Genomic DNA, 25,042 nt, shown 5'->3' with positions numbered 1-25,042 from the left:
ATGCTTTTAATTCCTTTTTATCAGATTTGGAGCCATTGTAACCGTTTAATTTAATATTATAAAATTCTAAAAACTCGGAACAACCTCTTCATGATTGATATTGTATTAAAACTTTTCTATTTAAAAATTATTGAACCAAGTCATCGCAATTTCTATCAACGCAAATTGATATAACTACGTTAATTCGACGTTTAAGCTCTTTTTGCAATCAAAAATAGATCGAAAAATGCCACCCCTTGAAATTATTTTTAACAAGAAAATCAGACTACGAAGATATTGGTTAATATAAATTATATTCGTGTCAACTGGCCCCAGATTATATAAAAAATTATATATTTTTACAATGATTTTGTTATTAAAACTGTGTAAAATTCCCAACCCTAATATAGTGATTTTCTTTACATTTTAAATGGTTCAAACTAAATTAATATTAAATGGAAAAAATAAAAAAGTAATTGTGTTTAAAACATTTATTTCAAGAGTTTTTAGTAATTTATGTTTTATAATCTTTTAAATAAACATCTGACTGCATTTTTTAAAACTAAATGTTTTCAAGAAACTCGTTCCTTAAGACCTTTCCGACTCTAAAAAAGCTGTAAACTAGCAGAAGACGCACTTTCGGTGTAATTAAAATATTTGCTCAAGCGCGAGGGAAAAATATATATGCACACGTCATGAATATTCATCACCTCGGTAAACTCTGACTCGACAACTTTGGCAACAGGTTCCGTGCGCACGTAAACACATGCAAGGCAGATAAGAAGAGCTAAGCAAAATTTCGCATTTCCAGCTGAGCAGTTCGGCTCGGTGATGAAATTTCGGCAGTTGGCGAAACGCGCGAGATTGGCACGTCAATTTTGCAGACACGCGGCTGCTCGGCAGTGGTGGAAAGTCTGATGAGGACATAGAGAGCGATAGATAAGGGGCATTCGGGTCGGTTGGCGGACGTGCCGGCGCTGCCTCACGAGTTGCTGCTTCGCACTCTCTCCGGCTCTAAGCAGACAGATATTGACTGTGAGCAGACGGCGCGGAAAATAATGCAGCCACCCTGCGATCAGAGAGAGTGAGAGCTGGGTAAAAGGTGGCTGAAAGCACTTTTCACGCTCCATTGGCCCCCGGGAGTTCTCCGCTGGTGGGGCCCGAGCGAGCCCATTCTCACGCGGACTGGCATCTGCGGAATGTCATTATCAGAACCGCAGCAATTTCCACCAGCCGCGTTTTGCACCTTTCGCTGGCGTACGCGCGCGCGCGTGTGTGTGATGACAATAATAATTGAACAGCATTCCGGCGATTGCCCCCCAGCGCAGCGCCGTGATGCAACCGGCCGCTCGCTCTTTCGCTCCCTCTGCCTTTGCCGCGGTTTTTGGACCCTGACCAACAACTATTTCAGCGGTTTTGTTTGCCGGTGATCGATCTATCGCTTGTGACACGCGGCGAGGCGAGGGTCGTGCTTCATTATTCGGCGGGCAGGCCCAATGATCTGCCTCGCTGATAATGAACAATGGGCTCCCTCGCTGCTGCTGCTCCACGCACTCATTTTGCCAGATTCGCCGTCTTCGAAATGCACCGTTTCGGTCTATCCTACACACTGCTGTTGAATTCACTTCTTCTCCGAAAATTGGTGTTTTAAAAGTTTACAAAAAAAATCACCAATTAATAGTTAAATAAAATTGCTAGTTGCACTACTGTAATGAAATTAAATTTTATGACACTGCGAGTTCACCTATAACATATTAAATGCAATAAAAATAAATAATTTTACTATTTTACCTATTTCATAATTTACTGACAAACATTAAAGCATATTAATTTATTTTATTATTATTAAATAAAATTATTTATTAATAAATATAATTTAATATATTTTTAATACTATTTTAAAATATTAATGCGAATAAACATAAAAGATTTAAACTTCTGGGTTCATTAACACTTTATGTAAAGTTATTTTGTTTTTATAAATAATTTGACATGCTCTGGACAATGATAATGGTACGACATGTTAACAGGTACTGCTATCCTTACATGTGCTTGTGTAATAAATATTAAATATATTAATTGATTGATGATATTTAATGATCTAAGGGGAATATTTGGAAATAAGAACTCAATATATACAGAAAAGATTAAAATGAAATGATGCAGTTTTTGATGAATGGTGTTTTCATTGCAGACTAGAACGTTTTCGAAGGATTTCCAAATCATAAAACGATACCATTAGCCTTTCAAAACGTTTCAAGAAGATTTTTCAAGAGATCATTATTTACTTTTTGATTTTATCAGTTGTTTAAATTCATTTATCACGGAAAATATAAGTTCCTGAATTTCACTGAATTGCTGTTTCCCTTTCCTTAAATATTTTTAAAAAACATTTACCCAATGAAAATGAAAAAGAAGGTTCATTCGATAAGTGAGCTTAAATAATTCTAATTCCGCTTCATTTCCTTTTACTTGGAGCTTTACTTAACCCACAGTTTAGACCATTTTGCATTGTTGGCTATGGCAAAAGAAATTCATTGCGTCTTTTTTTCTACAATTCAACAACAGCTGATCTCCACAAATTGCATTAATCAAATAAATAACATGAGTAATAGTTAAATTTCAAACTTTTAATACTTCTTGAAATGTTTAACGGCTTATATGTCAATGTTTTTACCACTTGATTTTGAGCTCTCTCGTCGTGATCTACTCAAGGGTTTGCGAATTATGAGCTAGAAATACAATATGATAATAAAAAACGCGATTTTCTCAGAAATTAAGTCAGCTACCTGGGCTAATTTTAGCTTTCTAGAGAGTTTCCAAGCCATTTTATGGCAAATCTATTTCAAAATTATTTTATGTTCAGCTCCAGCTGGTTCACTGCAGTTTCCATCCAAAAAGTCGGCAACCATTTGTCCTGCAGCAAAGTCAAATCAGAAGAAAAGTAGCTGGCGCAGACACAGGTAGAGAGGGAGGAGCATGGTTGTGCCGCATCTGGAAGCGGACTTCCTTTTTCCTCTTTGTTTTCGTCGCCGCAAGCGGCGGGCTTTCGTTAAAAAATTTATAACGAGCTCTCAAACTTTTTGTTTACGCACAATTAGAAGGCTGAAAGGCTTAATTCGAGCTTAGCCGCGAACGCCGCCAGTTCTCGTTTGGCGGCGAATTTCAATTTTCAAACGCGCTTAATAATGCACAGGGGTGATATCGCGCGTACTTTAGCAGGGCCGGCGCGCTGCCAAAGGGCGGGCATAATAATTGCGGTTAATTTACAGAACGTGCGTCCAGCCGGCCGGGCAGTGATGAAACATTATTACAAAACGCAAAAAGTCTGCCCCTTTAATGGGAAACTCAGGAAAATAATTTGTACCTTAAATATTTTCTTAAAATTTGGAAATAGCTGAAGTTGTTCCAGGCTGCCGTTCAAATTTATGAAAATATTGGATTAAAAGTTTGCATGCGGATCAATCGGCGAGCGCTGTCTCCTTATTCGATATCTTGTTTTATTTCGTCAAGAGGAAAATTAATCTCAAAATTCGCGCATCGTTGAATATATCGTAACGAAAGGAGTCAAAATCAAGAGAAACCATTTATTTTTTTAGAAATAAGACAAAATCTGAAATTTAATAGAAAATGTTTCTTTGACAGTTTCAAAATTTGAGTAATTTTTGCTCGAGTATTGTGTTGTAGTCTTGTAAATGTCAAATGTACATGTTTTAAAAATGAAAAATTGCAGTTTGTTTCCATTTATTGCAGTTATTTTCTCATGAAATCACAATAGCTTTTATTCCTCCTCCCAGCGGCACGCCGCTTTTAAATTAGAAGGCAATTACGTGGCATTTGACGCTGAAATTCAATATTCAAAAGACGCTGATGGAAATCCCAGAAGTCAGCAGAGGGGTTGTATTTGCCTTTCGCAACTGCTCGCTCGTCACAACTCGAGGCCTTTGGACGCATTTCAATAATTTATGCCGCGTGGCGTGTATGCAACAAGCTCCGTAGCTTCGCCCAGCGGGTTGCATAACTTCGTTGCTCGCAGTAGAAGGGTCCACGATATGCCGTGAATGCAGGATTGAACTGTTGGCTTTCCCTGCATCTTTCTTTTCCATTTATATCTGGGCTTGAACTGTTTCAAAACAGTTTCTTTTTGAAAAATAAGCAAACATAAGTTAAGTTGTGATGGGAGTGTTTTTCTACATTTCAATAATTTTGTTAATTAAGAAGTAAGAACCAGCGGGGTCCAGATGTGCGATGAAATTGGTTCGCACTGCGCAGATCCAAGATGGCGTCTGGATGTGGGAAACAAAAAGCTCTCTTTTTCCCGTACGAGTGTCAAGAGTTTGTTTTTACGATACAAAAGACACAATCAGTACAAGAAATGCGAATTATATGTATGTCACAATATTGACGAAAGCTTAGTTCTTTTCGCGCATTTTCACGTGACCGATATTTCGCGCCCTACTCCACCGGACGCCATATCTGCGCGTCGTACGAATCTGGCCCCCGCTGGTAAAAACGAATATTCGGGAATTTTAATTTTCTGGGACCATTTAAATTATTTTTTAAATAAATCCAAAGTAAAAAATATCAGATAATACTTATTTAACATTGATTCAGGAAATTTCATCCTTCCTTTTTGCTCAATATTCATATTGAGGCGTTGATTCTAGAAATTCCAATTTCATATGTAAAGAAAGGAATCTTAAATTATTTAAGATAAAATCAGCTTATTAGGACAGTTGAAAATACTAATTTTACTAATTATTTTTTTTGTCTTGAAGCTAATTTAATTTTCAGTGTTTATCCAGCATTAGCACATTTTTTTTATCATTTTCCAAACTTGAATGCTTTGGTTTGCAATGAAAATTTCCATCAGCGGGCCGGGCTTGCAGTCAAAGGCCCTAAAAACAAAAGTGGCACTTCCATTTTCGAAATGGGATTGCTCTCGCTGAAAGGTCGTATAACGTGCGTGAATATCGAAAAATCGAGCGTGGCGGCTGCTCGATTTGTGTGTGCTCGGCACAAATAGCAGGTGCGGTCGCCCAGAAGCGTTTATATTGACTCTGCGGGCCTCGTCTGAAATGGAGAAATTGCGTCAAATGAAGTGTGGCAAACAAAATTCGAGGCGCTGTTTACCGACCTGCCTGCCAGCGATGCTTGTTGACCGAATCACTGAATAAAACACAGCACGCAAATCCCGGCGAGAGTGTAGAGCAGAGCAGAGCAGAGGATACGCTATTGAAAAGCGAGCGTTCGTTCGTTTTCAGAACGAAAGGCCGTTGGTAATTCCAGCGCTCCATTTAATCCGGCCGTAATTATCCAGCGGGGTGCGAGGATTTCGATTCCCATCGGGCAAATGCGCCAATCATACGCGCCACGGCCTTCTCACTAGCATGTGTGCGCGTAATAGGCTCCGAAGGGACACACACGCGGCCGCCGCTCCCGGCTGCAACGCGCCGCGCACGCCAGCTGGAGCCGTCCAATTCATCTGCCCGCGTCAATCAGCCCAAATTCAATTTTGCCGACCATTTGGGATGCACGTCCCTGTCAGAATGCTTGATGACCGCGTGTGGTGGTCCCAACCTTGAGTGGAGAGACGAGGTCGAGTCCCACTGATTCGCCCAAAATCTATTTAGGCCAGTCAAATCAGGTTATCAAATTGAAATTTCAGGAACTATGTTGCATGGATGAATAAATAATTTTATAGCTGCTGATCCAGACCTTTGTTAGGAGTCGAAACAGCTACTGTATAGAGTACACGAGAGCGAATTTTTTGTTAATTTTTTTCTTCTCAGATTTTTGGTAAATATTATGCAAGTAGGACTGCATTTGCTTACCTCCCGGTTTTTTTCACCACTGGTTATTATCGGGTTTTACCATTTTCTTGCTCAAGTAATGTAAGAAATGAATTTAATCCATATTTCCCCTGCCAAAATCTAAAATTTGCGGTTGGAGTGGTCAAAATTTCCTCTAATGTGCAGATTTTATCTTTTGAACGGCTATTTGCTGCCTCAATTTCTCCAAAAATGTATCTCTGACAGTATTGCAAGTCGATGCCATGAGCTAATAATTAGAAAATTATTTAAAAACGAGGTTCAAACATTTCCTGCAAGAAACCGGTAAAATATGAAACAAACGCACTGCATTTTTACAAAAAAAAAATGCAGGCTTTTTGCAACCCTGCATGCAAGTAAATCAGCTTAAAGTGAATCGATACAGAACGACAATTGTAAATTATTTGAATTCTTGGATGCAATAAGCAATTGATAAATAGTTTGTTATCTACAATTTGCAATAGTCCAAAAATTGACCTTGCCACATTCAAAATTCAAATTTTCTCCAAAATGTACAGTGCTTGACCACATTTACTTGGCAGATTTCGATTCCTCTCGTCGAGATATGTCCAACAGCGTTCAAAATATATTAGGGAACACTTTGTTGGGAAATAAAACAAGAATTAAATTAAGGTGACAGTCCTGACTATTTGAAAAGCATGCTAACTTTGCAGCCACATTTCTAAAATATTTACAAAGGTCAATTTTGGCTTCAACTGAATCCTATGGTTGAAGTTCATGGATTTTCCAGGATTTTGTATTATCAATCCTTTTTAAAAGCAAATTGAACGAATTCACTTACCATCGCTTTAAAAATGTAACTCAAAATAACTTTCTTGCGATCGCTAAAAAAATTAATAGTTTGTTCTTATTTCACAGCCCTGAGGGGCAGTTTTCGCCTATTAAAGTTTACGAGTGATAGTAGTCTACCGATTTAATTTTCCAATTTAATCTGGATGAGTTAGTGGAGCAGGCAAGATCTGACGAAAGTACTACTAAAGCAATAGTTAGGTTGCATAGCAGTGTATCTGCATTCAAGGCTTCTCTGTCAGAGCATTAATTAATGGAAAATCTACGACGTAACACAGATAAGACGGCGGCTTGAAAAGAAATTCAATTACGTTATAGTTTAATCTGAAAGGTGGGATTAAGGCCAAAGCAGGCTATCAGAAGTCAAGCGTTTCACCTGATTAGAGCTGCAAACTTTCTTCAAACACGTGGAGAGCTAAATTCGCGCTCAACGTGACGTCCCCGCACGGCGGCCAAAGGGATTCTTCCTACCTTCCTTCGAGGTTCGAGGCTTGCGAAGTTATTAATGCACTTCTTGTGCATATAGTAACGTGTATGTGCGCTCGCTTTCAAAGTTGTGCAAGCAGAGAGCTGCATCGTACCGTTGCATGGCCACACCGTCTTTCCAGCCACAAGGGAGCGGCGACGGCGGTGGTTTGGCGCATAAATATCGTGTGTGTTGTGCAACACATATTTCAATTTATAATTATTTGCATACTGCAGGTACGTGTGACTGCAAAAACGGCCTCTGCTGCTCTGCTGCACCAACTTTGCTTGGCTAGGAAACTGTCCTCGTCTTGTTTGAACAATAAATTTCACGAGGAATACATAATATATATACACGTAATCTTGGCTTTGTATCATATATTAATTAATTTATCAAAACAATTCTGTACAGAACTTCAAATCAAAGGTACTGCTTTCTCAATGTCAACCGCAGAGAGAGAGAAACATAATTCAATTCAGCTGGAACAAATAAAGTCATTGAAATAACACGACGCCTGGAGCACAGAACTTGCAAGTGCAAGTTTTCGCCGATATTAATTCGGTCCAGAATCCAAGCTGCGTACGTTTAATCATCGTCTGCGGAACACCTGACTGCTGCTGCCGTGCTCGATGAATAAATATTTAACATTTAGTTATACGCCAACGAAGGAAGGAACAAATGCAGCAAATTAATTTTCATATTAAGCGCGGCGCTAATTCACGCGCGCGCGAGAAGTTGTACCGCGCTAGTGCATTCAGAGAGCTACTTTATAGTCACAGCAGCTGCCTTCTTGCCCGTCCCATACCTGGGGCCAAGGAGTGTAATTAGTTATGTATCACCTCATATATATGCAGCAAATCTTGCTTGCCAGCTCTCGAGCTTTATATCGCGCCCCGGGGGCACGCGGCTGGACGACTTTTGGACGAGCGGGGGTGCAAATTGCAATTAAAGCAGCCTCCCTCGCGAGACCCGCCCGCCATGTGTGTGTGTGTGAAATGTGAACAGGTTGTTTCGAGAGCAGCCCACCACGTCTGCTCTAGTTTCAGCCATTCTTTGAATTATGCATGCGTGTGTGCGACACACGGCCTGCCCTGCCCTGCCTGCCACCCCTGCCCAATAGGAGCATTCGTCATCATATGCCTTTTGAGCGAGAAATTTTTCCCCTGGGGTCGTGAATTTCTTTTTATTTGCGAAAGAAAGGCAGCATCAGTCATTCAATCAGCTGGAAAATTAAGTTTTATTTCATCCTTTGCGTCGCATCAGAAAATACATTTTCTCAGTCAGGTCCATCGATTTTCGTCAGGTTCACTCCCCAGCCTCTGCCGCTTTCTGCAACACAAATTTGATTATTTTCCTCTATGTGTTGGAAGCAAACGCTGTGAGACGGTTTATTTATTTTTATCGGAGTTCGGTAGAAGGGAGCACAATTGACAAAAAGCAGGACAATCCACGGGAGTATCTGCCCTTTTAAGGCAGGGAAAAAAATATCGGCTATTATACCGCTGGGAAATAAACGATTCGTTGGTGCACCAACAAAAAGTCTCAAGGAAACGTGATCATTTCGTTTAAAGCATATTTTCCTCCGTTCCATTTTGAATATTTTAAGATTAGGAAGAAAATATGGATGTAAAATTGCAAATTTATTGAAATTTAAAGCTAAAATCAACTCCATTTTATAATATGCAGAGGGAAAATGCGTCAGTAAATTTAATAACTTTTAAAATTGTTCTTTAAGCACAGAAGAAGAGTCTCTCTTTGAATTGCTTAATTTCCAGATTTCTGCAATCCATTATTTCTGGGAACTAAATTTCAGCCAACAATTAGAACAAGCATATTTATAACTGCCATTTACGAGATCTTTGAAAATATTATTATTAACTAGAGGTTCCAAGCCAAATAATTTATAGTTACAATATCAGATTTGCAGAACTCAATTTTCTAATTATTTTATATAGATAGTTAAATGAAAGGCGTGTGTTGGACACAGCTAAATTAATGTATGCGTTTTGATAATTGTGAAGAACGTAGGGTTTTATAAATTATTAACATTTTTAATTTTAAATATATAGCAATTAGAATATTCATTAAATTCACGTTGCAAATAAATAATAAATATAAAATAAAACTTTATTACGAAAATATAAAATAATTGTAAATATATTTAGTTATGATCTACATGCATACAGGTTTAGTTTTATTTTTACTGTATATATTAATTTAAAAGATAAAATGAGCAGCAAACTAATATTTTTAGATAATCTGCTTGGTTCAAATTTGCGAGAGAATTTCTTGCGAATATATTACCATTTTTTAAATTTCACTGCTCTGATTTACTCGCATCACTTGTAAACTGAGTAGTTAGATGTTTGTTTCTTAATCAAATAAATTGCCCCGAAAGTCAAACTCAAGTTAGCCGTAGTTAAGAGTCGAGCCCAGCAAAATTTAATAAACGCATGCATACGCGCACTTGTAAAAGTTTGAGCTCAGCATCGTTGGCCTCGTCGGTTGGAATCTGCTGCTTCTTGGGGAAGAGGAACTGCACGTAGGGGCTGAAAAGGTCGGGGTTCATCTTGCTGAGGTCGTTCGGCCCGGTGATCCAGGTGACGATGGTCGCCACGACGGCCATGGTGACGAAGCCCACTACCGTCAGGTAGAGGTAGGAAATGCGGAATACCCAGAACGCCTCCTCGACGGACCTTTAAAAAAATCCTCGTGCATATATGAGGCCAGGGTCTGGCAAAGGGCGGATATGATTGGAAGAAAAAGCCCATTTGAGACAGTTAAACATTGGAATGCGATTGAAAATACAATGAAAATCACTGAAAATAAAATGTATTGATTTATTTCATATTATATGATTATTTTTCTATGCATTGAAAATTAAAAAATTGCACTATCTTACTAAAAAGAAATACATATACAAATTTTGTGGCAATTCACCAGTTGCATAAACCCTCAGTGTTTGAAGCTGGCAACAGATGGCGCCACTGTATAATTTCGAAATACATTTAATTTAAGGCACTTCCGCAGCGATTTCAGACTCAATCCTGCCACTGTTTATTCTTTACTTAATATGCTTCCTTTTGATGGGCTGAAAACCAAAATCAGTCTAGCCATTCGCCGTAGAAACGTTGAAAAAGATTTTATATTTCAAAAAATAGCTTTTCATGATTCTACGGAGATTGGCTGGACTGAGTTTGGTTTATAGCACGTGAAAAGAAAACATAGAAAGTGAAGAATGCACAGCAGCAGGATTTAGTCTGAAATCGCAGCGGAAGTGCCTTAAAATTAAATTTATTACGAAAGTATACAGTGGCGCCATCTATTGGCAGCTTTGAGCACTGAGGTTTATACAACTGGTGACTTTACCAGATGCAGAAACCTTTAAAATTAGTGTTAGAAGCCACCAAAAGATTGCACCTGTGGTTATTTTCCATTTTAAGGCACTGTGATTTTAGACTCGATCCTGCCACTGTGCATTTTTCATTATTTAAAAGGTTTTCTTTTCATGTGATGTAAACAAAAATTGATTCTACCAATCGCTGTAGAATCGTGAACTTTTTTTAAATAAGAGATCTTTCCAATGACCATTCTATGGCAATTTGCTGAGCGGAATGCACAGTGACAGGATTTAGTCTGAAATCAGAGCGTTAAAGTGTCTAAAGACTAAAAAAAATCTCTGGCGCCATCCATTGGCCGCTTCAGACACCAAGGGCTTTCGCAAATAATAAATGAATTTGCTAAAACTTTGAGAAAAACCATCATCTAGAAAAACAGGATATGTCTTGCTGTTTATTATATTTTTTCCAGAAAAAAACCTTGGAGAAAACCGGACGGACAAAATCGTGCGAACCTTGGCACTTACTTACTCGTGGTTGAGCGTCGCGTTGGTGGCGGGGAAGTCGTAAAGGCAGCCGTCAACCGAAAGCGGCCTGTTGGCGAATCTGAGCGTGCCACTCCTGAGGGCGTGCTGCGATCCAAAGGCGACGAAGCCAGCCGAGAACAGGCTTGCGATGCCGCCGTACAGCACCCCCTTTTTGCGATTAATTAGCTCTCTGCTCTCGGAATAGTTTCAAGTTGGAGAATACTTTTGCATTAAGCCACGGCACCGTCATCCCCAGCACAAATATGCCGAGCGACGCTCCTGCGGTGATTCCGCTCAGAGTTCGACTGACCTGTAAGTTATTAGCCATAAAGAATGCTTTTTATGGAGATCCAGCCAGCTAGCCAGCCAGCCAGCCGTCGCCGGCGTCGTTAACCAAACTTTCTCATTACTACATGCCGCCAATGATTTTTACTGCAGATGCCCTCTGGCTCTTTTTACGAGAATGGCTGTTTTAATCCACCACAAAGAGGTGGTGACAATGAACTGGATTTTTTTTTAGAACAAATGGAGCTTAAATGTCACTTAAAGTTTATCTATCTACCCAAATTAAATGAGTTATATATTGTATTTATCTACAAAACCAAATTTATTTCATAAGCTCACTTCCTCAAACATTTAAAACATTTTTGTCACGCCTAAAGGAGGGGTTTTCCATCAAAATAAACAATGCTTTGGAATGTTTTAGATATATAGTGTAATTTCAAAAAATCTTGCAGGTCAAATAAATTAATTATTAATTATTTTTAGTTCAGAAATACCGACTTACAACTTGAAATTTTTTTTTGGAACCTGTTTAACGAGTCATGCAATTTTTAAACCTAACTAGAAATTTACCATCTCACCACCGATAATCTCTGCATGGGTGCAAAAGTAATGATTCGTGTAAACAAATTGTTGAATACTATAAATATTCAGTCTTTCCATATTTTTTTACGTTTTAAAAGTCCAAAAAACAAATTTTCACGCATAAAAAATAGTTTTCATTAAAAATTTTGATACCTCTTTAGTTATTTCGTAGATATGAGGGAATCATTCCATTTCAGAACATTTTTACTTTAAAAGTAAACTGGTACAAAACATGTGGTAAATTGTGGATTTTCACTCACAGAACTAATAAATAACCTTGATTATTTCTTTAAATATAATTTGTATATTATGTTGCTCAATTATGCCCTAAAAAATTATAAAACAGACAATTTTTTTGATAGTTGAATAAATACCTCTTTTATTTCACTTCTATAAAATAAAAACGAAGCGACTTCAACGATATGCAACCCGCACTGAAAGACTGTTCCGCGGCGCAGTTTCCAGTTCTCTGCAAGGCGTATGTGACAGCCAAAGATTTATAATAGTGATATTTTTGGGATATCTTTTTTCTAGTATGAGCTCACTTCCCGTTATTTCCTCCAAGACAAAAGGTAACAAAATTTTTTACTATATAGTGGCATGTTTTTTCACATGCTCATTAATTTTTAGACCATTGATACAACTACGTACTTGGCTACTGATTGTGATGCATTAAATTTTTAAAATTATAGAGATAAAAAAACCTTAAATAAAATTCTCAGGTTCTTATTAAAAATACTTGAAACGTGGCAAAAATTATAGTTTGCTTTAAAAATGTTTTGAAAGATCTAATTAAAATTTATAACAGAAGAGCCATTTTATAAGATTTCTATATTTTGTACCGAAATTCCTATTTTTATTGGAATCCGAGAGATTTCAGGCTTCATCTGAGGAATTATGATGGAGGATCAATCAATGCCGAGAGAAAATGATATTATTACAAAAAATTAAAGAAACTCTTACACAAATTGATAAAAAATATCCCATTGATAAAATGGCGTTGTTGTCACCATATTTTATTCAAAGCCATAAGCTTCAAAAGTAGGAAACTAGAAAAACCGAAGAAAAAAAACTCTAAATAACAAGATATAGTTTGAAACGAAGGGAGTGTGACTCCAACAACTTTCAATACTAAATTCAAGAAGTCGTACAAATTAAGCAAAGGCATTTATCACGTTTATCCTGCCATTGGAATGAATTATTTCCAAAGCATTGCATCCGTAATCCGCTTCAAGTGCATCGCTTCTATTTGCACATATAAACACACACTCGAGTGCTTTGTAAGATTGCTTCAGCTTCAAACTAATAAGATTTGCAGCGCGTGTGTCAGGTCGAACTAGAGTCGGCGTTTCAGCGGCGGTTCGCGTGAATATTTGAAACTGCGGCAAACTTGTCATAAGCGTGTTTGTTTGCGAAGCGTATGCGGCTGTTAGCATAAAATTTGCATGCTGTGCACGCCGCATAAACAGCAAACGGCGGCCCGCCCGCGGCAAACGGTGCCATTAGCAGGCTCGTTGTCCCTCCATTCGGTGCCGGTAAAATAAACACAATTATTATGTGCGTACCTGGATGATCGCCCCGAGTCGATCGACGATCAGCGTCATGGCCACGCACACAGAGCCAATCAGCACCACGATCGTCTTCATGATGGTGCTGGCGGCCCGCTCGGACAACGGCCGCTCGCCCCACAACGGCCGAATGAAGTCCTGCAGGATCACGCCAGACATCGAGTTCAGCATCGTCGACATCGAGCTGAAAATTTAATTTGACGAGACAGTAAACAGACGGGGATTAAATCGTAAATTTAAGATTGATCAATAGTATGGATTGGATCATTATCTTTTTAAAAATGTGTCGCAAAATAACTATGTTTATTGAGAAATTTAGTAAATTTTACAAAAAAAAAAACGTTTAAAATTTGTACACAAACAATATTTTTAACATAAATTTTAGCTTTAATTTAGTTTAAACATATTTGATGTATAATAAAACCATTTTTTATAAATAATTTCATTAAAAATTTGTGAAACAATTTTCATTAAATTTAAATTAGCTTAGTAAAAAATAATTAGGCATAATGCAATCAAGAAATTTTTATTTAATTACCAAGAATACATTTTATTATTTGGATTAATATCAATTTATGAATTTTGCACTTGTATTTCCCGTACAACGTTCTTTCTTTATCTAACAGTTTTAATGATGAACATCATGATACCAAAAGTAAATATAGAAATGATTGTAATAATTTTCAGGCATGACAGGAATGTGAGGGTATATACAGATTATTTAAGTGTTGCCAATTCGCCATTTTTTTGTGTGAGCCTCCTCAATGTTCAAGGCCGACAATGGATGGCGCCCCTGGTTACTTACGATTTCAAGATAATTTCACTGCGATTTTAGACTCAAATCATAGCTCAGTGTATTTTTTAATTAAAATGGGACCAAATAACAAAAACAGATGATTTATTGTTTTACACATCTATGGTGATTTGCAGAAATTGCAGAACCAATTTTTATTTCGGCTTATCTAAAATTATAACTTTATAAATACTAAATTATTTGGTCAAAACCAAAATGGTATAATCAGAATATGTTTCTTATATTTTAAGTGTTTATTCTCGATATCATTAAACAGCTAAACAATAATTAAATAAAATCGGGAAGCCCTCAAAAAAGTCGCAAAACAGTAGTTAAATTTGTGAGACAATTTTCGAGTATTTTTGTTACCATTTATTTTAATCTGCTTTAAAGTGGAATGATACTGGGCAACAATTGAAAATCTTTGAATTGTTGGATGCCGCATACGCAATTGGTCGATAAACAATTTGTTCAACAATTTTCAATAGTAAAAAAGGACCTTCATACAGTAAAAATTCAAATTTTGCCAATTTTCTCCAAAATTTACAGTGCTCGAACATATTATCTTGGCATATTCCGATTCCTCTCGTCGAGATCTGTCCAACGGTGTATGCCACTTATTGGGGAAACTCTTGGTTTTGAAATTAAATCGGATTTCAAGTAAGGAGACAGCCATTACCATTTGAAAAGCACGGTAACTTTCCAGCCAATTTTCTAAAAAAATTACAGTGCTTCTTGGGTCAATTTAGGCTTTAACTGAATCCTAAGGGACGTATTTATGCATTGGCAACGAGCATTTTCCAGGCTTTTGCAGTACCATTCCTTTTTAAAAAATTTTTAAATTGTTGCTCTTGAAATTATTACCAGCATCAAATCCAGAAATAGAAAACCATAAAAAAGCAAATTCATTCTTACCTCCCCAATCGTGCTTACTCTTTTAAACAACTTTGAAATAAAAAAGGAACTCATCCTGACCTTAGTGCAGCGCTGAAAACTCCAGCGATGAAAATTCCAGGAAATCCAGGAACGCTATTGGACAAGTCCATGACCGTGTAGGGAAGAATTTGATCCACTTTTCGAATGGCCTATTATTGCAAACAAATCAAAAATAAAATAATCCACCTCTTCATTGTCCCGTGCACCGGCTTACTTGCGAATAAACTGGATCGCAGTCGTGGTATTTGGCGTAAATGACCAAGCCCGAGTAGACGCTGAAAACGACGAACAGGGAAATTCCAATCGAGAGCGAAATCAGAGCCCTGCAACACGCATTAAAAATACATTTTCCGTGTGCGCGCGCGAATGCAGCACATCTTGTCTCCCCAGGTAACGACACCTTGGCCTATTGAATCGCACTTTGGATAGCACACACACACACACAGGGCAAAGGGGGATCAGCTCCAATTTCTGTCCGCTCGCGCCGGCCCTAATCTGTCACAGCACCCCCGAGAAAAACGTTCTGACGGAAGTCGAGGGTCGAAATCGAGTTAGGCACCGGGAAGACATAGGGGAACGAGTTCACGTACCCGAAAAGTATTGGTCTGAATTTGGAATCTTGCTCTAAATTGAAATTTTACAATAAGAATCAACCAAAAAATAAATTTTATTTAAAAGAAAGTCTAAATTAATCTGTCGTTATATTGCTTAAACCTAATTTAAAGCAGCAAAATCCAATTCCTTTTACCAATTTAGATGTAAGCTTAAATTCTAAATTTTATGACTAGTATTTTTATCAAATATATAAATATGCATGTAAAACATTTCATATTTGTGCATCCATTTATGATTAATAAATTTTAAAGGTACTAAACTAGTAAAATTTGCGGTTAAGCATATACATATATTACCGAAACAGTAAGTTGCGTGACCAAATTTTTCACTAAATAATATTTTCAACAAAAATTAAAATTCGATTTTTATTTTAACATATTTAATTTATAATGAAACAAATTTTATTGAATGAAAAATTCATTAAATTGAAAAGAGGTAAATAAATAAAAACTCGACACACTGCAAACAACGAATATCTATACAAATTTGTTAATAATGTACTGACATCGTTATATATATGCATAATTAAATCAAAATAGCTCTCTTACTTTATCTAACATACCATTTATTAACTCTTCTCTAAAAATTAAAAATTGGTCATTAAAAATCCAATAATTTTGATTAAAGTGAATTTCTTTTCAGACAAAATGTGGTGGTCCAACCCAAAGCGACTAGGAGTTAGTTCGTGAGTGCATAAAGGGGCGGCTGGCTCACCTTCTAGCCTTGCCGACGGTGGGCAGCGCGAGGCAGCGCTGCAGGATGGCCTGGTTGGCCGCGATGTGTGACAGCCACATGAAGAAGTTGCCAATTACCACGGTCCAGAATGTGTGCCGCACCAGTGGGTTCGGGTCCAGGCTGTCAACATGCGGGCCCGGTTAACCCGGCGTCACACAAAACAGGTTGTCAATTTTTCTCTACTGTACTTGAAGAACTCGAGCCTGTTGCTGGCGGCCGCCCGGTCCAGCACGACGCCTACGCCGCCGACGTCCATCGTGCCCAGCACCGTCACCGCCACGACGCCCAAGATCATTGCGAAGGACTGCACCGTGTCCGTCCATACCACGGCTTTTAAACCTCCCTAGAATAGAAAAATTTTAATTAATATTTTAGTGGGCTAACAAAACAAACTTTTTTAATAATATTTTAAAATTTATATATTTTCTTTTACTTTTTATTTTTGAGAATGTTAAACCTTGATTTTTTTATTCTTGAATAACGTGAAACAAAATTATCAATTAAATTTTAGCAACTCATACAGACAATAAAATTCAATTTAAAGATGATTTGTATAATTTAAGCAATAAAGCGATATATTATGAATTCTAAATAATGAAAGTTTAATTTAGTAATCTATAAGTGTGTAGTAAAGATTTAAATTTCCATTGTAATGATTGGAGAATTGATGGGCATGTAATTAAAACGATTGAACGTTACGTAGTACATTAAATAAGTTCATATTTTGAGCATAAGTTCTCTTTTTGGTGTTTATATTTTCAACAAAAACCATTTTAAAGGCTTTATAAGCTAGAATTTGTAAAAAACAAAATAACGAAAGCAAAAACTCCAGTATGGTAAAAATAAACATTTCCAAACACTATTAATTTCGGTTTTTACCTTGAATACAAATTTATTGCGATACTGACAATACTGGAAAAAATTATTTTTAGAGTTTAAAAAGCGAGGATGAACATTTTACGGAAATATTTATAGCCAATTCATTATTTTATAATAGTTCTGACTTTAATTTCCTTAAAAGGTTCACCCGAAAAAACATTTTAATTTATAGTGAAGGAACTGGGAACTTAAAGCGTTGAGGAAAACATGGATTTAAAAATACATATCAGTATACGGTGATTTATCCATTTTTATTGATATTTTATGCGCTCCTCCCGCTCCTCCTTAGTTTTTAAAATGATTTATTATCAAGGACTGTTAAATTTTTACGATAGGCTATTTTTTCTGTGATTCCGAGACCAATAAAGCACAAATCGTGTAACTAATTCTATTTGAATTACACTTGAAACCGTCTAAAACTGCCGAAACCATACACATACAAAAAATTTTGACTTGCTAAATAAAGAAAAGTGCATAATTTTTGGTTTTCACCCATGGAAAATTTTTCATGGGCATATTTTTGCGGAATTTTTAACAGTGCCCAATAAATAAGTATCAGTTTTAAAGTTCAACCAGTTCTTCCACAAGAAAAAGAAAGTTTTGTTAAAATTTTATTCACCTTCTGAAAATCAGACTGAAGTTTCTTCGTTTTTGTTCGATGAATACAAATTAACATCCCCAAAATAAATATAAAAAAACTTGTTGATATTAAAGCTTTTCAAAAATAATTTTTTACTTATACATTTTTCAACAGCAAAATAACCAAAAAATATAAATAGTAAAAAAACACTACCAACCTGTATAGAAAACCTTAAGGATTAGAAATTCGCGTTATCCGCATCGTATTACTTAAGTTTTTATCTCTTATAATACAAGACGAGGTAAGAAAATAGACTATATATATAAACCACGAGTTCAAGATGGCAATGCAAATTTGAAAAGGTACTTGTTTCGAAAGTGATAACACCCCAAAACCCCTGTGCCGCAGTATAAACGCAGCAGCGCATTATAATCTGAGAGGCAGGCAGGCAGCGCGTATATATCTCGGCTGTAAAACATAATAGTGTGTCGTTGCTCTCACCAAACTAGTGTAGAAAATGCAAATGGCACACGTCGCAACCGCCACAACGTACAAGTTGATGCCCGACACTGCAAACAAGGAGTTAGCTCACTCAGTTGGACCTCAGCAAAACTGCTTTGCAAACCTTGGCTGAACGCGAGCGACGGGATGTAGATGATCAGCGGCGTGTACAAGATCTGCAAGCAGGCGTGCACTTTTAATGGTGAAAAACGACAAAGCATTGTGTGCTGCACCGCACCGAGGATATGCATCAAAAGGAAAATGCTGTTCCCTCTCACTCACTTGGTTTCAGTTCCGTGCGCGGAATATTCATGTGCCGCGTGCGAGCGAAATCCTATATAGCATGCGCATCTCGATAAGTGTATGCAAAAGAGGCTCTGTGCAATTTCATGTGCACATTCATCGGACGGAGAGTTTGCATAAACACTTTGCGCACATCCTTGCAAAAATGCATTTTTATGCAAAGTGCAGTTGCAAACGAGTTGTTTTCTTTCACTCAGTGAAAATATAATGTTCTATATTATGGACTGTTTAGAAAAGAAGTTCATTTTCATCCTGGTTAGGAAGTAGAAAACTTGATTTGAGACCCAAGTTGAAAAACTGTGTGAACCATCTATCATCCCATGAGAAAATATCTTTTATTCTGTTGAAAATTATTTCTACTAAAATAGCCATATCTCATTAAATTTTTATCTTAACAATGACTTAGAAATTTCAAATTTATTTTCATTTTAGAGTCTTCTTCTCAACACTTCCAACAACACTATATCACGTAGAGGGGCTTGGACCCAATTTAGCCATCTTTTCGCCTTCCCACACCCCGAGGTCTTTTATTGAAACGCCAGATATTTGTGTAAGGCCGCTGGAAAAAGAGCAAGTGGCGAGCTCCAACCCGTTGAGCTATTTTGAGTCATTAAAATAATCACCTTTTATGATGAAAAGCGTTGAAATCAAACTAAAAAATGAACCACCTTTCTTTCTGACACAATTTTTCATTTGAGTTAATACCGAAATATATTAAATGTTTTTTTCCAAAGTCTGTGCTTTGTTCGTAAATTTTTGGCCACTCTGCTCATAAGATATTGACACTAAAATGTAAGATTTTTTCCACTCACCATCACCCGATTGAGCCGCGCATGATGGCTGCCCCCAGAGTCTCAGCGCGAAAGTTTGAATGTGAATAATAATTATGACAAGAAAAACTACCAGGGTAAACTTTAATTAAAAAATGACGATTGGTGAGAGAGTCGAGTGCCTACTGCAAAACCGACACATCCAATATTCACAGATCTACAGCAGCCATTAGGGGTGCATATTTGCACTGGTCAAGAAATAGAGCATGTTTGCTTAACAAACATGCCAATTCTTACTGTTTAATTTATCATTGCCTTTTTCTTGCAACAAGAAAAGAAATTCCATTTGTTTGATAAGTATGTAGTTATTCTTTCTCCTGACCTCTCTCAAGACCCCGGAAGCAGCCATGTTTGAATAGCTTATATGTTAGTGTTACGCAAAAGAACAAAAGCCCAAAATTAAGGCGACGGCGCAGTTATTTTTCATTAAAAATACTACATTTTATTAATAGCAAAATCGAGTCAACTGGGCTAAAATCCTGTCTCAAACAGTCTATATTGGCTCAGAAACCATATAAAACAGTCCAATTAGCAAGGAAAATAGTCGACTAAAATCACAGTCCTATATTTATTCACAAATTTGGCTGCGTGCAAAACAGGATTTTTTTCTTTCCATGCTCTAACAGATGACGTAATAAATTTTTAAATCATTTTCATCAAAGAGCAGAGACACTATATTCATTTTCAAATACACCGTTTTCATATTTTCTACATTGAGGTATTAATTAAATCAAATTCTACACTCGCTAGCCTTCTGCAGAGCAAGTCCTGGGTGTTTGTTAGTTTTACTTGCTACCAAAGCCGCCGCACATGGAAGGAAAGGACTCCGAGAGTTAATTAAATGCGCGCGCCCTTTAATTATGCATCCAAACGAGAGCGACTGCGTGCGCGTTCTCTGACGTGCGTCACAGCAGCCTGTGCGTTTTCCCACACGTGTTTCCACCTTCAAATTTGAGAGCAAACAGCAAACTGTTTGTCATTAAGTTTGGAGACGGCTAGGCTAGCACTGCAGACCAAAGAGTCTAATTTTTGGCTGCGTATATGTATTTAACATTTTTTTTAGAATCTGACCCGTCTGCTACGTCATGCTAAATGAAAGACCTCATTTGCTTAATTAAGTTCTGGTAATGAACATGTTTTGGAAATAAGTCGAAACGGCGCTAACGCTCACCTTCAAATTTCCAAAATTTCCAAAACTTTTTTTCAATTATACAAATGACTAAAAAAAATTCTTTCTTTCAAGCAATGATATTGTTCTGAAAACTCACCACTCTCCCAGCGGGGGCCAGATTCGTGCGACGCGCAGATATGGCGTCCGGTGGAGTATGGCGTAAAAAACAGTCACTTGAAAAGAACCAAGTTTTTGTCAATATTGTGACATACATAATTTGCATTACTCTTAACTAATTGTGTCTTTTGGATCGTAAAAAAAACTCTTGACACTCGTACGCGAATTCAAAGAGAGCTTTTTGCTTCCCACATTCAGACGCCATCTTGGATCTGCGCAGTGGGAAACAATTTTACCGCACGTCTCGTCCCCGCTGCACTCGCCGAGATTGTTAAATTGCTTATTATTTAACTTTTTTAATTATAATGACGTCTGGAAATCTTGAGGAAAATTTAAAAGTGAACAAAATGTAGATAACAAATACAGAAAATAATTTGGAAACAAGAGCAACTCTAGTAGATTATCGAAATCGGCACAAATAAAATATTGATAATAAATAATCTGAAATCACTGCCTGTTAAATTTTGGATTTGTGTTAATATTTTATTGTAATAAAATAACCTTCGTCAGTAAAAAAACACATTTTTTCATAGTGTTTTCGCCTTTGAAAATTGCCGTTTTGTTCTTGCACATATCGGAAGGAAAGCAAAGAGTGAGTGAGAGAGAGGCGTTAGCCGGTGTAATTGATGTCAAACTCACTGTCATCAGGCAGTAGAGCACCGAGAGGAAGAGTCGGACCGAGTTGTCGTACCTCATCCGCAAATACTAGAACAAAAAGGCTTTTGCTGCAACGAGAGCTGTTAAATGAGCCGGCCGGCTTTTTCCAACCTCGAAAGATGAGTACAGTTGCAATTTGTAAAACACTGGCATGAACACGTAAGAGCAAAGCACACAGACCAGAACCTCGGCTATAATGATTACGCCGTACTGAGTGCCGAAAGTGTAGATCTCGGCGGGTACGCCGAGCAGGGACACGCCAGAGATGTAGCTGCAATCAATATATTATACAGAGAAGGGGAGTTTGTGTTCTAATCAAGTAATGCGTTTGAAAATAAAAATATACAAAGAACTTTTTATAGTGAATCAAACGTTTTCTAGAATCTATTTTAAATTAATGTCTGTCAGCAAGACTTTTATTGACCCAAAAATTAATTTATTTTACTCAGAGGTTTGTTAAAAACACGCATGTACTAATTGAAACCAACCCAAATTTCTGCTGAAAAATGTAAATAATTGCATCTTAATAGATCTTTAAATTTGCTTCTTGAGAAGCTTAAATAATTATTTTTATTTGTGCTTAACATAAATTCTACGCACTACGATTTATCTGCATAAAAAACCTTACCTGGCAACAAGTGACATTGTGATGGGAAAAATTCCCATGTTCTTGCCTCCCATGAGGTATTCCTTGGTTGTGTTTTGCTTTTGCTTGGCGAAAAAGGCGAAATAGACGCCAATCACGGCCGAAGTCAGCATCAGAGAGCAAAAAACAAAGTAGTCCAAGAAGCTAAAAGTTTTGCCTCCACTCATAGTTGGCGGCGGAAGCTGGGTCGTGGTGCTGCCAAAAACATCTGCTGCGTACCTGGATTTAAGACGCGTCGACAGCGTTAATGTGCTGCAGAAATTGGCAACACACTCTGGTGTCACCATTTTATTACAGAAATAACAATAGCAATGTGTCAGAAATAAAACCTGGAACTGTTTCGCCGGCGAATTTTATTAGTTTACTATTGAACCAATTTTTTAATCTCAATCGGATTTGATTAATTGATCTTAATACAACTCACTTAGTATAAAACTAGATAAAAAGTTTTTCATGTTGATGTGTAAATTTTTACAACAATATTTCCAAAATTTTCAATTTTAGCCTGTTTATGATAGAAATTGTTTGGTAATATGCAATGAAAAATTTTAAATTAAATATAGCTTTCTTTTCAAACATTAATTTTTTTAATTTCTTCTCCTGTTAGATCCTTTATATCGAAAAAATAATTTAGCTTACTCATCCGAAAGTGTGTAATTTTATTATGTAACCTAGAACTTGCAGTTTTGGTAATAACTGCAAAAAGCACACAAAAGAATCGAGTGTTGCCATGGTCGGTTTAGCATCAAAGTTCAGCGGCAACAAAAATTTGAAACCATAGTCTCTAGAGCTTCTCACCGGGCCGGGCAAAAAAAATCCGGAAAAATGGCTCTGAAGGGTTAATTTGCGGCGGCGTTGTCCAGATGAAAGCGCGGTAAATAATATACTTTTTGCCACGCGCAGCCTGTGTGTCGCAATTTAGGCGAAAGGGAGAGCCAGAAACGAGCGGCCGGCTTTGCAGTTAGCTTGCTTTTGCTTAAATAAAGGGTCAAATGCGCTCTTGAACACCGCTTTTCGTCAAAAGCATGCCGAAGTTTCTTTTGAGGGATTTGCGGCCGCAGCGGGGGTCGGTTGGCCTCTTTTGCTTTGTACCTGCGCCTCACTCGCATGCTGTGTGTGCACTTGACATGTTTCTTGGAAGATGGAGTGGCATTAGCAAAAAAATGCTACCCAATTTTTTGTAAATTACACAAGCTGTTCATGTCTGTTACCTATTTACCAACGTCTTTTCAGTAGGAATTATACGAAAAAACCTGATAAATTCTTGTTTCCAATACAATTACTGAAACCTCTTGGCATTTAAATAAAACCAAAATTTTCCATGGTATATTTTCTAGACGAGCAAGGCTTATATCTTATATTTAAACAAAACTATTTTCCTTGACTCCTTTCTGTAGCCAACAATCCAAATTATTTTTAGCTGTCAAATCTGACGACTTTTTTATTTATTTTTGAAAAATACGACCACTTGAGGTTTTTCCATGTTCAATATAATTAAAACCAGGCTTCATCCTCGTTGTCAAAAGAATTCGTCGTTTTTAATCCTCGACATTTGGTCTTTGGAGCTAGCCTCAACTGCCTCATGAATAGGACGTATTTGATGACGTCGAAACTAGTCGAGGATTAAAACGACGAATTCTTCTGACAACGAGTATGAATCCTGGTTTTAATTTTTTTTTTTTTTTAATAATTTATAGCAAAATAAATTTTATTTGTTAAGGATTTCATGTGAATGGAATGTTTAGATTCCATTTTTTAGCAAATGAAAGTTTAGTTATTAAGTGTTTTGTTTAAATTAATTTTTTGACATTTTAATTTGTTTTATTTTTTATAGAAAAATCAAGGGAAATGACTGGTAATGCAATTCAAAATTCAAATAGGGATATAGATTGGACTGCCTCTCGTTTGGAACAGAATGTAATTTCCACAAGCAAATATTATCCAAAGCCGATATGTATAAATAATATACTTCCTCACTGAACCGAATAAATAACCAGCTGCATTTCTAACTCACATGTTTTCAAATCACTCCACAGGTAGGTGTCCTGTCCTGGCAAACACTCACGCTCGATTGCAGTGCATGTCGTATCAAACTTCAGGGCAGCACACGCGTCTATGCAATGATGCTGCAACTTGCGAGACGGCCGATAGATAACTTAAACGTCATTGGCCGCGTGCTCGCTCCATTCATGTCCGAAAACTAATCCAGAGTAATTTATTGCGTTAGCAAAGAGTCAAGGCCGATCTGCAAATAGTCTCCACTTGTCGGGCCTGCTAGGAAAAATTGATCAAATAATGAGAAAAGTGGCGTCACGCACACTACAATGCTGTTTTCTCTGCCGACTTCCCCTCGGCTCGGCAGTTAATCAAATAATTAAGCCTTCTCTGATTGCTTCCATTCTTCTTTATGATGGTATGAAGAGTTAATTCTGCCGGCCCTCCAATGAATTGCAATTTTTGCCTTTTACTGTACAGAACCTTGGCTTATACACAAAATTGGTTGGTAAAATTAAGCTCCATAATTGTATTCTGACAGTAGAAGAAAATACACATAAAAATACATAAGAAATAAATAGGCGAAAAAGAATAAAAATATCAGTTAATGATCAAAATAATGATATATTAAATTCACCAATAAGGAAGGCAATTATTTGTGTTCAGAGACGTCAACAGATGGCGCCATGGCACGTTGAAAACCAAAATTGGTTCTGCCAAGCCTAAAAACAATAATTCAGAGCGAAAAAATATTTCCTGTCGTCTCTATTGTAATTGGCTGAACTAATTTCTTGTTTTCAGCAAATCTAAAATTAAATATCGTTACGCCGAGAATACTTAGTTAATCTGAAATTATTGCAATGCAAAAAATGTCAGTAAAGTTGCAAATGAACGATGG

The 25,042-nt window shown here is 37.1% G+C and overlaps 1 protein-coding gene across 2 annotated transcripts; it reads right to left on the bottom strand.

Moving 5' to 3' along the window:
- Nucleotides 1–8,299: 8,299 nt before the first annotated feature.
- LOC135942602 (sodium-coupled monocarboxylate transporter 2-like) lies at nt 8,300–24,307 on the bottom strand. Of its 2 annotated transcripts, XM_065488796.1 has the most exons (15): nt 24,164–24,307; nt 22,132–22,368; nt 21,615–21,774; nt 21,486–21,551; nt 18,550–18,601; nt 18,426–18,493; nt 16,654–16,808; nt 16,445–16,585; nt 15,330–15,438; nt 15,155–15,264; nt 13,384–13,570; nt 11,175–11,261; nt 10,956–11,119; nt 9,554–9,782; nt 8,300–8,415 (listed from the first exon to the last, which is right to left on the bottom strand). In XM_065488796.1, coding segments are annotated over exons 1-15 (1,791 nt in total). In that variant the 5' UTR covers nt 24,166–24,307; the 3' UTR covers nt 8,300–8,391. The 2 variants fall into 2 exon arrangements, with proteins under 2 accessions (XP_065344868.1, XP_065344869.1); XM_065488797.1 differs by lacking the exons at nt 18,426–18,493; nt 18,550–18,601.
- Nucleotides 24,308–25,042: the final 735 nt, after the last annotated feature.

This window comes from Cloeon dipterum, chromosome 4 (assembly GCF_949628265.1).
Source record: "Cloeon dipterum chromosome 4, ieCloDipt1.1, whole genome shotgun sequence".
In the NCBI taxonomy this organism is placed as follows: Eukaryota; Metazoa; Arthropoda; class Insecta; order Ephemeroptera; family Baetidae; genus Cloeon; species Cloeon dipterum.
The sequence above is the reverse complement of the archived record's forward strand: the minus strand, read 5'-3'. Positions and strand labels throughout refer to the sequence as shown.